The sequence below is a fragment of the Cebidichthys violaceus genome, unplaced genomic scaffold (genome assembly GCF_023349555.1).
Source record: "Cebidichthys violaceus isolate CVI_PGR_0920_01 unplaced genomic scaffold, fCebVio1.0.p SCAF_1, whole genome shotgun sequence".
In the NCBI taxonomy this organism is placed as follows: Eukaryota; Metazoa; Chordata; class Actinopteri; order Perciformes; family Stichaeidae; genus Cebidichthys; species Cebidichthys violaceus.
Window position 1 is genome coordinate 17,765,173 of NW_027176262.1, and position 13,426 is coordinate 17,778,598.

General features: G+C 40.7%; 1 protein-coding gene across 1 annotated transcript in view; it reads left to right on the forward strand.

Moving 5' to 3' along the window:
• Positions 1-795: 795 nt before the first annotated feature.
• dnah2 (dynein, axonemal, heavy chain 2) overlaps positions 796-13,426 on the forward strand; it is a 56,009-nt gene continuing 43,378 nt past the window's right edge. Inside the window, exons 1-16 of the mRNA XM_068712914.1 lie at positions 796-871; positions 1,657-1,767; positions 2,181-2,419; positions 2,619-2,801; positions 4,822-5,027; positions 6,743-6,872; positions 7,389-7,571; positions 7,747-7,946; positions 8,273-8,419; positions 8,920-9,076; positions 9,403-9,512; positions 10,052-10,181; positions 11,364-11,552; positions 12,285-12,429; positions 12,640-12,832; positions 13,112-13,312. Of these exons, the coding sequence (XP_068569015.1) occupies positions 808-871; positions 1,657-1,767; positions 2,181-2,419; positions 2,619-2,801; positions 4,822-5,027; positions 6,743-6,872; positions 7,389-7,571; positions 7,747-7,946; positions 8,273-8,419; positions 8,920-9,076; positions 9,403-9,512; positions 10,052-10,181; positions 11,364-11,552; positions 12,285-12,429; positions 12,640-12,832; positions 13,112-13,312 (2,588 nt within the window). The 5' untranslated portion in view covers positions 796-807. The remainder of the gene's footprint in view (positions 872-1,656; positions 1,768-2,180; positions 2,420-2,618; positions 2,802-4,821; positions 5,028-6,742; positions 6,873-7,388; positions 7,572-7,746; positions 7,947-8,272; positions 8,420-8,919; positions 9,077-9,402; positions 9,513-10,051; positions 10,182-11,363; positions 11,553-12,284; positions 12,430-12,639; positions 12,833-13,111; positions 13,313-13,426) is intronic.

A 13,426-nucleotide genomic window follows, 5' to 3' on the forward strand; every position in this document is an offset into this window, starting at 1 on the left:
ATCACAACCATGGTGGTCTACGTGGACACTTATGACAGGCTGCGGGTGGAGTTCTTCATGCCCTCCCCGGTAAAGCGTACTTTTCCTCCCCACTCAATCCTTCATGCTTTTAAATTAGATAGTTAAACATATAGATACTTGCATGATTCTGCCTGTTCACGTTCCTAAAAAGCACCATTGCCCAGTCTCTTCTCCTCTAATACAGCAGTGGTTCTCAATCAAGGGTCCGTGGACCCCTAGAGGTCCTTGAGGGAGTTTCAGGGGGTCCCAAGAAAAATGGGAGATAGTTTATTTTCAATATTTGTTTTACTATGAAAGGGAGTCCAATGTAAGTAGGAGTCATGAGAGTGACTATACTGATCGGACAGGTTTCACTATCTCCGTGTTTAACTCCTCAACTGTAGTTGATAACTATAGAATTCCGGTCTTTATCATATCTAACAACCAAAATCTGTTTTGATCTAGGTTCTCGAAATGAAACCTTATCAGATTGGGGTCTGTGACCTAACAACTAATTTAGGGGTCCTTGACAAGAATGCAGTTGAGAGCCACTGCTCATTTTGTTTAAAATTCAACTCCCTCCATGTATTTTTCATCTCTCCTCATTACCATCACACCTAAATAATTCTTTAATGGGTGCAGGTAGAGCAGCTGACCTATTTCAGCCGCATACCAGGAGCCATAATCACAGCGGAGACGTTTGATGCGGCCGTACAGTTTGGCACAATGCGGGGGGGCAACCCCACCCAAAGGCTGCTTTGTGAAATGACCTGTCTGCACGCCCCCGCAGTTGCCCTAAGCACCGACATGGAGAGGAGCATCAAGGAGGAATATACCAACCAGATGCACTGCTTTCTTGTCAGCCTCACAGGTGGGTACCTCAGAGGAAAAGTAAGGGAGACAATTCACTATCAAATGACACCACACAAGGTAGTAGTTCTAAAAAGAAAACTCTGGACTACTGTAAGGGTGTTATCTTTGTTTTACTCACTCTGATTTGACATTGACTCTTCAGAGATCTCCTCTAGACAATACGTCATTAAAGCGCAATCTACACTGCCAGTGTTTATGAAGTGCCTTTGAAGCGTTTTAGATGTCCCTCGCTCTCACATAACAACTCTCAAAAACATTTCTATTTCTACAGATGTGTAACTCAGCTCCAGTGGGCTGCAGAAATGAATTAATTGATAAGTAGTTGACAAAAACTATACCTCTAGAAGGGAAACTTTGTGTTTCCCAGAGGATGAGACAAAGATAAGATATTCCTGACAGAATTCCTTTTCCCCCTTATTTTCCAACACAATTATTAGGCAGTCCACCGAGAATCAAAGGCATTTTACACATTTCTAGATGCCCACATCTCTCTGGTGTCGCTAGACTATTTGATTCAGCAACAGTGAAGGTCATCTGTGACTGCAAATGGTAGGTTTTTACAGATTATGCATTCAAGTGGAGGACAAAGGTATTTCTTTATCCCTGGTATACAGCTGGCACTCTATGCCAGGATGGTGCGATAGAAATCACGAAAAGACACACGTCGCATTTGGAGTCAATTGGTGCAGTTGTGCACAGGACGACCAACATAACTTGATGACATTTTCACCGAGCCACATGTGCTGCAGTGTAATATTTTACCATTTTTTTCTTTTTGAACAGATGCTGTGTATAACAAGATGGGCAAGACAGTTCTATACATACCAATGGAAGCCCTACAGTGCAGACCTGAGGTGGCCAGCAAGGACAAGAAGCTGATACAGAGAATGGAGTGTAAGCCAGGGGGAGCTCTCTATGTATGTGTATGTATGGGTGGGTGGGTGTGGTGCCTTTCTCTTTCCATATGTCTCTGTGGGTGTCTGTGTCTAGAAGGGCACACTCAAACGTCAGACGGTCTGTTCATTTCTGATTTTAAAAAAATTTAGAAACTGCAGCATTGGCTTTGTGTCTCAGACTCTTTTGAGGTTTTATTTAATGAGGCACTGGGCTCATAACCCCTCAACTGCATTAGTCCTATTTGTTCATTGTTTTTTAGTTTTTTCCAACATTTCTTTAGTCACACTTAGTGGGTTTTCACATCAGTTCAACTTCTGCTCTTCTTTGCTCCCTCTGTCTGTCCTCCACTCTTTATTTCACCCTGCCTCCATTTCCCTTTTCTTCCACCCACTTGTTCTTCCTGTTTTTAGCTGTAATGATCCACTGGACGGATCAGGTCAGGAAGCTTCTAAGTACCCAAGAAATAATGAAGATGAGGGAAAAGTGCGGCCCGCTGCAGGAGATTGCCTTCTGGGAGAGTCGCTCTGCAAAGCTGTCGGACATCAGCCAGCAACTGCAAAAGCCTGGGGTCAGGCAAATCCAGAAGATCCTGCTGCTCTCTAAGTCTCACTATGTAAAAGACTTCTGCAAACTGGCCCAGGATATACAGGTACTAGGAGTCTCAAGTCTAGAATTGTTTCCTTTCTCATGGACTGGAGGGCTCCTCACTGGTGCCGCTCATTACTGCAGCAACATTACTAGCTAGAAAGTTGGAAAATATTGACATGAGATCATTTGTTACCATGACTGAAACATAATGACAATAATAATAAGCATTCATATTATCATCTTTCTTCTGTGTTGCTCAGGAATTTTCTGTGATGGCCCAATCAAACATGACCTTCCTGTCCATACTGAAGGAGCCATTGGAAAAGTTGGTCCTGCTAAAGCCTAGCCAAGTTGCTCCGAAACTACGACACATTGTTAGTCTCATTCGCATCGACTCCCTCCACTACAACACCAAGGAGAGGATCACTGGTCTCTTCCACAAGGTGCCTGCATTTTACTGCATCAGAGTAATTGGGGGAAGTGTACTCACACCAGGTTTCTTTTATTAACCCCCTCTGTCTCTCTGTTAATTTAATTAACTCCAACACACATTCACTGTTTGAACATACTGCACATATGCAGCCACATGCTGCAACCCACCATTCATATTTCAGCTATTTTGTTGTTTATTTTGATGTGCTACTTCAACGTCCTTTATACCTCAGGTAAGTCAGTGGAGCAACATTAACAGATAACCCCTTCGCTGTTATATATGTCCATATGTCCATATTTTATACAGTCAATGATTCCAGCTAATACCATAAGAGAAGGGGGGAAAATAATAAACCCTGTGGCCTGAGGAGGATGTATTTTCTGGCTGCAAAAAGGACATTAGGAAACTTAGAACAAACAATATGCATACTCAAAAATCATGTTGGTTTAAAGTAAAAGTGACTTGTTATACCGCATCATATGAGCATATAGTAAATGTGAATACAAGTGTCTATAACTTGGTCTCCCCACTACTTACTTTTCTCTTATGTTGCAGATGAGTAATGAGATCAACCGCCTCTGCTTCCAAAGCATCTCTCTGGACAGGATCTTTAAGGGCTATGTGTTATCTAGCAAGCAGAACCTCAATGACTGTATCCAGTGCTGCCTGGAGTGGAAGGAAATTTACCAGCTCGCCTCACAGATTTACCACAAGTAGGAGAATTCTCACCTGTGTAGGGACTCAAGACACTGTCATCTGGGCATGTTCCCATTTCAAGTATTGTAATTCACTCCTTTGTTGTAAAATTCAATTGATGTTGAGTTGAGGTAAAGTTGGGCAAAATGTTATTTTGGTTTTCGATGCAGAAATGATTAGAACCTTAAAGAGCCTTGATTTGAAATAGTTTAGGTCAGAGATGACTTCAAATTTTTTGGAAGTTTGTTGCAGATATGTGCAATATATAATTTAAGGCTGTTTCACCATGCTTCAACTTAGAACGACAAGTAGACCAATCTCAGACAACCTGATAGATTTGGAGGGTTTTTTCCAGTATGATTGAGGCTTAGCCTGATTGGGTGACTGTTTGCTGTAACAACCTGCTTTTTGTTTTTGAACACTTAACAATTCCAAGTTCCAAAATACTGACTTGCTGCTCATTTGAGTCTTCACATCTGTTTGCAACTCTCCGCCCATTCCCCCTTTCTCTGTGCTCCTCTTTTGTCTTTCTCTCTTTTCTCCCCTCTGTTTTTTACATCAGGTATTATCCAAAAGTCTGGGTCCTGGACCAAAGCAGCTTTTTTGTAGTGGTTGATGTTTCCATCCAGAGATTCAAAGAGCTGCTTGAGGTGAATTTTCCCTCACTCACACATGCAGAGACATTAACACATGTACATGTAAATTCATGCTGTTGAAAGAACAATACTAAAGAGATTACACACAGGATTATCAGGCAGAAGTTCACAAATGGAATGGATGCCACATGGTGTTATTGTGTACTTACAATGATCTCATCCAGTCTTCAGCTTCTTTAACAATATTAAGGCTATTTACTTTTTGTCAATGTTTCACAGTTAGATCACTTTGCCTCCAAAACAATGATGCAGTCTACTACCACTGTTTTGTCATTGAACATCTCCTTTAAAACATCTTTCCACAAGTGTTGTAAGAAATGCTGTGTTGGAATTAGGTACAAGTATAAATATAAATGAATAGAGTGAGGCTGCATTGCCACTGGTATCACATTGGGACCATAGTAGGAAATGTCAAATTGAATGTGATAGGTTAGCCTTTGGTGACTTTTTTTCCTCATTTTGTTTCCATTTTGCAGTCATATGCTTTATGTCTAAACTCTATCCCTGCTATTACTAAACAAACCTCATTGTGGATAAGTCCTCTATGAATCAATTGAATATGACCTTTACTATATTTACTCTTCAAACAGTATAGTAATGATACTTTTATCTGTTATGTCTTGATACAGGATGCATTGTTTGTTATTTGATATATATTTTTCTCTTGCTTTTTCTCAGGTTTGTGAGTGCCAGTATCAGTTTGCCCGTTGGGAGGACGGTCAGCAGAGGGCCCTGCCATGCTTTCCCAGCAGCCAGGGACCCAAATTCACCCGCTCCCTCCTGGAGATAGAGGGCAACTTCCACCGTGGCCTAAAAAACCTGCATATTTTTGACAAGGACATCCTTGATGTCGAGAGCACCACATGGAGCAATAAATTCATCCAGTAGGTCTATTGCTCTTTGACACATTCAAACTGAGACTAGATATAAAAGTAAAGCAAACGCAAGATAAAATCTCTTAAGTGTTAGCACAAATGGACATGACCATCACATTCTTTGCAATTTTGGTGCACAGAGGCTTTTGCTCAAACCGGGTGCAGCCAGGTGAAGGTTGATGCAAGGTGGAAGAGAGGCTAATACGTTATTAGTAGGAGGTAAAATAACAAGCAAACAAACAAGGTAATATAAAATAGGGTTTGGAGATTTGCTAGTACAGTGGAAACCTGTTATAGTGATCACGTCTGTCAGGGTTGAATTAAGTACTATAAGCAGATGACTACTATAACGAATATATTTCTTTTTCTCATCTAACCTAAGTTTTTTTTTTCATCAATTAATATAGCGATTCTTTTTTGGATTAGTCGATTAATGTATCAACTAATTTATATATATTTTACAATATTTTATTTATATTATTTTATATTTGAAGTAACAAGAGAATAGACCCGTTTGTCAGATGCCTTACCAGAATAATATTGGACCTCAAATCACATCAAAAGGATTGCTGTGACACATCGATTAACTTAATCATTGTATGACATAGCAACCCTTTCCCTGATCTAGAGAATCTGTTTTTTTACTGAAGTACTTGGCTTAAAACTTAAAATGGTTATGACATGGAGTGATCTCATCACTTGAGTAATATGCACAGAAGATAATCAAATGTATTTGGCCACAGTGTGGGGAAGGGAAATAATTGTAATGATTTACTGTAAAAAACGTTTGTAATGTTAGTTGAAGCCTTTTCTCACTCATAGATGGCCTTTATAGTAAACAGAAAAAATAAATTGGCCGAATTACAAAGTTTGATGACGCATGGTGTAACATTACGTTACCATAACAGCAGCGGTACAGAAGTTACTTTTTTAACATGGAGGCAAAAGAAACATTTTGAAAAATCAATTGTAAGTGACTACTACACTACTAGCAGGAACACATTCCGCGTGTAAATAATCCTAATAAATCATGTTTTAGTCAGGACAAAAAGTAAACAAGTCGGTGCTGTCTTGCTGTTGCTGCCGTCTTGACAAAGCGCTCCGGGATGCTTCCGCTCTCGGAAGTGGTTGTTCATAGCAGTTGTGCTGCTGTGATAAGCAGAGTTTACAGAGCACCACGTTGTTGGGTCTGTATCTGTCATGTATCTGTCTTAAGATACAAGAAAACTACAGTGAACATAATCAATTGAAAACATGGTGTTTGCGTCTACCTCTGTATGTATCAGTGTGTTTCTATTTACTTTTATCATTTATTACCTCTTGCTATTGTGCGCCCTGACAGTATCCTGCGACCCAAGCTTTTGCCCTCAATTGCTCTGAGCCTAAATTTAATTTTGAATTAATTTAGAGATAATTGCATGTAACCAATCAGTTCATGTTGAACTTTGCCAGTGCAGGACGGGTACAGGTTTGCAAGCAGTTTTGCAAACTGGACCAGTACAGGGATCTCATTTACAACTGTTGCGTAAGCCTGGAAGATGTGTGCGCCACTTCACTTATGGCAGAGGAAAATAACATTGCAAATTGGTCTGTGCTCCTTTATTAGTGTGCTTCTGATTCATTTATCGGCTGATCATCACACATTTGTGTTTTCATGTGTGGATATGTTCTTCTGTGTGTGTGTGTGTGTGTGTGTGTGTGTGTGTGTGTGTGTGTGTACGCAGGTTTCGTGCAGTTGTGAAGGATCTGGAAATGAAGATGCTGAACCTGATCAATTCAGTGTTTAAGACGGTGTCCACAGTGGAGGAAGGAGTTCGGTTTCTGTACATTTTCAGGCCGATCTGTTCTCGAGAGGTGTCTCTTTCGCACACACACACACACACACACACACACACACACACACACACACACACACAAACACAAACATTCAAGACTAATATTTGCTTTCACACCACTCAATAATGATGCATTACTGAACTAAACAGTTTGTCGCTCCCTGTATTTATTAAACCTTTACAGTTCACCTAAATAGGTAAATTACTGGATGCTTGTGGTCTCTGCAGTTTGCTATGGCTAACAGTTACCAAAGTAAATGTTAAAGAACTGACTCTTCTATCACTTTGATGCTCTGAGAGCAAAAGAGACTTCCCATGTTAGGCTTGGTTTATAGTTTATCTTTGTTATGTTGTATTTAGAGCTTGTTTAGAAAGAGTTGTCTCAGTGTAAGTTGCCATTATCACAATGCTCATTCTCAAACTCTCATCCTCTATTTTCTTTGCTCAATGTTTGTCTTTCACTTGTCTTCTTTCTTCTCTCACTCCCATGTAATTCATCTACTCACTCACTTCCGTCCAATCCTCTCCGTCACAGGCCATTAAGCGCACTACAGAAGAGAAGGTGGAGGAAGTGATAAACATTTTTAACAACGAGCTCAAAATGGTCAACAAGGAGCTGAACCAGAAAACGTGGTCTCCTCCCGACCATATGCCCCGATTGGCAGGCAAGGCCCACTGTTTGATGGCCCTCAGACAACGCTTAGCGAGAGACATGGAGGTGAGTCCATCACTGCACAGTGATATATTCTTTGCTATCACATAAGCAATGCAAAGTAAAGAAGTGTAGTAAGAACCATATGTTCACTGTAAACAAATGGCATTCATGGTCTTAACTGAACCCACCTTCTGGAGCTCCTTCCTTGACTTCTTCGTCACTTGTCCTTTCTCCTAAGGACTACTTCCTACCCGAGTCATACAACCACAAGGTGCTTTTCACCTACAACCAGATGGTTCAGGTTCTGGACGAGATGGAGAGGAAGACCTTCAGCGAGTGGAACCAGAAGCTGGCTGGACAGTCCCTCAAGAAACTGGAGCAGCCACTCATGGTGCGCCGCAAGGACAGCACCGCCAAGCTCGACAGCAACTTTGATAAGTGGGTGACATAATCAAGACTGGTACCTAAGAGACTCAAGGCATTCACATTAGAGTATAGATTCACACAGTCTTACATAGTGTTTTCTGTGTACTTGTGACACACACAAACCCGAGCCAATGTGTTGTGTGGTAACTTTGCATTCATGCCCAAACAGGAGGTATAAATACACACTTCTCCTCAGCTGGATACACAGATGTGCTCTTACACAATATATCTATTTTGAAACTAAACTGTTCTACTCAAATGTGTGCACACATTCATGACACATGCATGTGCTCATTATTTATTTTGTGTGTTTTTCTTTAATGTGTTTTCTTGTCCAGCAACCTTTTGAATATTTTCTCTGAGATCCACTACTGGGATCGACTAAAGTATGAGATCCCCCAGTGTGTGTTGGACATTTCCCAGGACAGGGAGGACATCAGAGGCCTGAGTGAGAGAGCACTGCTTCTGGTCATGGACTACAACAGGTCTGACTCTCATACACACACACACACACACACACACAGAAGAGGAGAACAAACATGCATGCAACACTGAACAATGATTTCTGATATTAGGGGCCTGATGTGTATGGTTATGTGGTATTCCTCTGATTTATTATTTTGGACAATACTGTGCCTACTACAAACACTGATGTGTGTTTTATCACAAAGCCTGTCAAACATTTTTCTGTCAAGCATTAGAATATTTGATTCTTAGCTGTTAACATAGGACTTCACAGGGTATTTCAAATTAAAAGACATATTGAAGATCTCAAAACAAACTCTCAACAGTTTTCTAGTTGTTCAATATTTTGCCCACTCCAGAAGTAAACAAAACACACTAATATTACTTACCTCACCTTTTTGTGTATGTGTGTGTGTGTGTGTGTGTGTGTGTGTGTGTGTTTGTACTGTATATGTGTGTGTGTGTGTGTGTGTGTGTGTGTGTGTGTGTGTGTGTGTGTGTGTGTGTGTGTGTGTATCAGGTTCATTGGAATGCTGTCCCCCGACGAGTTGGGTCTGTTCCAGGAGCGAATTCGTTTTATGAATAAAAAGATTCAGCCAGGGCTGACCAAGCTCCTGTGGTCTTCTAAAGGAGCTGCTAACTTCTTCATTCGTGAATGTCTCCTGCATGTTAACAAGGTTGTAAAACAAAGCTCATCACTTTCTGATATGGGCATCTGATATGTGTACAGATGAAAAAGTGGGTGAATGGAGAGTTTGTTTTGAGCGTGTGGATTAAATGCCCTGAATTGCTGGAGAAATGTGTTTGGCAAATGTGGTTTCCAGTATACTTTTGAACATGGACACAGTTTTCATAGATCTTACTTCGTCAGGCAATAAGTTCCAGAGAACAGGACAGAAGTGACTAAAAGCGTCCTCAACAGATCTGGAACCTATTCCTGGTTCAGTAAGCGAACCACATTGTACCGAGGAGTCACTTTTTTCTCCTTTTCACTACACTCCAGGTCCAGCAGACAATCGATGGTTACAAAGCATCCAACCAATCCATCTTCAACCTCTGTCGCCAAATCAGCAAAACATTGCTGGTTAAACTGGATGGGAAGACTGTATACAGGTACCAAGAGATATTTGATTACTTCCTCATTGCATGGGATGCCTAACACAGTAAATACACAAAATATAGATTATAATGTGTGCAACTATTATTTTTCATGTTTTAATTCACTTGTTATGACATGGTTCTTACATTTAATATTATATCCATGTACTTAAAATGCATATTCATTAAAAACAGTAAACAGTGGGTACATTTAGATTTTTTTGAATTGATCAGAATTGATCACTCACCTTCACTATATTCTTCTTATTAATTTATTCTTTTATTCAGTGGACATGTGGTTTTGGCCTGTGCTGTCATTCTGTGTAATCTCCGTTCCAATGTACAGGTAGTGGTCTAGAAAACCAATAGACACGTTAACAGGCCAGTGTAACTGCATTATACTGAAAGCTCACTAAGGAAGGCTCTCCACTTTTTGACATTGATTTGAAGCAATGCACATGGGTAGCATTTTGAATATACCTATGCTTCCAAGTGATGCACATTGTTTTCTTTCCTTGTGGCATCATGGGTGTTTCTCCTGTTGCAATTCTTAGGAACCTGGAGTTTGAGGATGACCAGAAGACTCACCAGCAGAGCCATCTCCAAATACTGCGTTCAGCGCACCAGGATATTGTTGACATCATGACCCGCATCCACAACACCTTCTTTAATGATGGATCTGAGGTTTGCGCTTTGTTTTTCATTCAGTATTGGTAGCCTTTCATCAGAAATGTTCCAGCACTTTGGTGAGTTTAAAAAAAAAAAAAATTCTCTGCTTACTTTATATCAGTGGTTCTCAACTGGTCTGGCTGCGGGACTCACCATCACCCCTTAGTGACAAGCCGCGACCGAAATTTTTAACTTCTCAAATGTATTTAATGAAAAGATGGTGCAAATCCATATCTCATGTAGTTGGTGTCGTACTTGCATTTTGCTGAATTAGCATATGAAAACAAACTTTGTGGGTGTTCTTCTATACTGTGAAAGGGGTGTCTATTAGCATTACAAGGCATTAACGCCAAATACTGTTAAGGAGTGTGAATAACTCCGCAGCATTAAAAATCCCCTTCAAAATAAAAGCACAGTATTTTTTTAATTTTTTTAATTCAGGCAAAGGCCCACGACCCACTGAAAACGGGTCCCACCAGTTGAGAATCACTGCTTTATATGATATACTGTAAGTAGTTGTAGAAGCTTAGAGGATAGGGAAGCAAGATTTTTTGTCTTTTTTCTGGAGATGAGGTATAAAGCAGTTAAACAATTGGTGGATACAATAGTATTGACCCACATACGTTTTTTATGAACAGAATGAGTTGGATTTTCCAAAAAAACAATGTATAGAACCACACAAAAATGTTCCCTCTCATCACTTCAATCATCGCAGACAATTATGACCCAGTAGAAGTGTGTGGAGGTGTCTGTTTCTGTCGAGACCCTTTATCCTGCTGGCGAGCTACCTAACAACAATTGGGGGCATGAGCTTCTTCTGTTGTTGAGCCGTGGAGAAGGGGCAACCTTTAAGTGTTGTTTTTACACTGCAACCAACAAATCTTACTCATTCTGCCTTTCACTAGTGGTTAAACTAGTAAAAAAAACATGTTTTTCAAATAAGTTCAGTTAAATTGAAAATGTCTCAAATAAAGCTCCCTCACGGACCAACTACTTAGTTAAAACTCAACAGCAATCATTGTAATCTGCAGCTGTATCTATGGGATCTCTATCCTTTATTTTTGAGAGTTAGATTTATTGAGCTTTTTGTATTTTATATATGTATATTATATTGTATAACAGGTACAGCCCACATTACAGGTACAGCCCACATTTCCACTGCCATGTCATGTGTGTTCATTTGTCATTGTGTTTAAGGTCCAGGAGCACTGGGTAAACTACACAGAGAAAGTGGACCACTTGGTAGAGCAAGCTCTTCGGAGCAGCATCAAGCACTCCATGGAGAAGCTATCCAGGGCCATCAATGGAGACAGCAAGACATCGCCCAATCCCTTGTTCAAAGTCCTAGTAGCACTACGCCAGGCAACCCACCAAACCACACCAAAGGTACCGTCAATCCGTTTTAATCCAATTGGGTCATGTGATTATGAGTATAAGATATGGCCATATATCTTAGCATGTGTTTCCATGTGCTGACCTGCACAGAGGGCAAAATTGTATCACATGATCTTGCGTGTGCTCACTGATGTAGGAAACATAAAACTAGTCTTGTTGTGCTGTTATGTTAAGTGCTGCTACCGCATCTGGTTCAACAGTTCGGCCATACCATTTACAGAAGAGATTCTCATTCTCATTCTTGTTTCTAAAGACCACCTTCCCAAATAAATTATAAAAAAGGGGAAAAAATAAACTGGACCATAAAAATGTGTTATGACACTGGTAGCTGTAATGACAGAAATAAATATTCTGCTTACCCTCACCCATTACTGCCTTCCATTATGAAGCCACATTTAGTGTATTCAAGGTCATATTTCCTCACCACACACATTGGAGCTTTTACTGGCGCAGCGTTGTCTCCTACATCACTTTTTAATTGAATAGCTAGCAGTTGCAAAACATGTTTGTCTCTAACTGATGATATGTTGTGATTGGCATGGTGATATTCAAATGTAACTGGTCATTGAACATATGCACACATGCGGCGATCAATGAGTTGGACGAATTACAACCTTTGATTTTGACAATAAACTCACAGGTACACCTACCACGCTCACGTTGACGCATTGTATTCACCGGCGATTTGATATATTGGGTAAAAGTGAGTGTCTGTTTTAACAGGTCGAGTTCTCCCCGACACTCGGAAAGCTTGCTCAGACTGTGAACATTATGCCTCGGCTCATCGACATCATCTCAGAATTTAAACGACTGCCTGAAATTCTGTCCTGCAAACGGTCAGAAAGGAATCCCATACACATGAACATAGGTAAGAACATATATTTAAAAAAAAAAGTTTTCCTCGGAGAGTACAAATGTGCACATCCGATCTGTTTTTACTGGGTGCTGATTAAATGCAGACCTGATGCATGCATGCATAAAATCCTTTTACGTGATTAGCAGTTGTATATGTACGTATACTACTACCATGTCTGTCTGTCTGTCCCCTTTGTCACCCTGGTACTCTTCAATCCTTCAGAGCAAGATGAGGAAATAAGGAAGATTCAGGCTGCAGTTGCCGCAGGGATGACAGCCAATGCCGGCCAACTGCAGGCCTACCTGAAGACCTGGGACAAATACAGGGATGTCTGGCAGAGCAACCAGGACTCCTTTATGCAACGCTACCGGAGACTAAACCCACCAGTCACTACTTTTGATGCAGATATACACAGGCACTGTGGAATAATACTACTCACATCATTCTTCAATTGACCCGTTTAGGGGGTTTCTATGAACCTTTTGACAACAACTGTTGTTCCCGGCAGCTGATTATTTTTTACAATTCACATTCTACAGACCTATCCTCTAATTGCATTTTATCTGTTTCCATCTCCCAAGTGCACGTTTGTTTTATTTCGTCGTAAGACATTCTTTACATGTTGTTTACCATAATGAAGCATAGAGACTCAATAATCTCCTTCTTCTGTGTCTTGTCCGTTGTTCTCCCCCAGGTACACGGAAAAAGCCTACACCATTCAACAGGAAGAGACGGTATTGAACATCTGGTTTGTCACGGTGGACTGTTCACCGATCAAGTCCTCCTTGGCACAACTCTGCAGTGAGTGGCAAACCAAGTTCACTCAGCTGCTCAGCCAAATGGCGAGCACCCACCTAAAAGAACTCCATGGCTCTCTGCAAGACAATGCCAACAGGTGGGGAGTCAAGTGAATGATTTAATTTTTTTGGGGAGGTAATTTATGTGTTTATTACAGAGCGTAGAGATGATAGGCGCTAAGAGGAAGAGAGGTTCTTGGCTTTATAGGGGA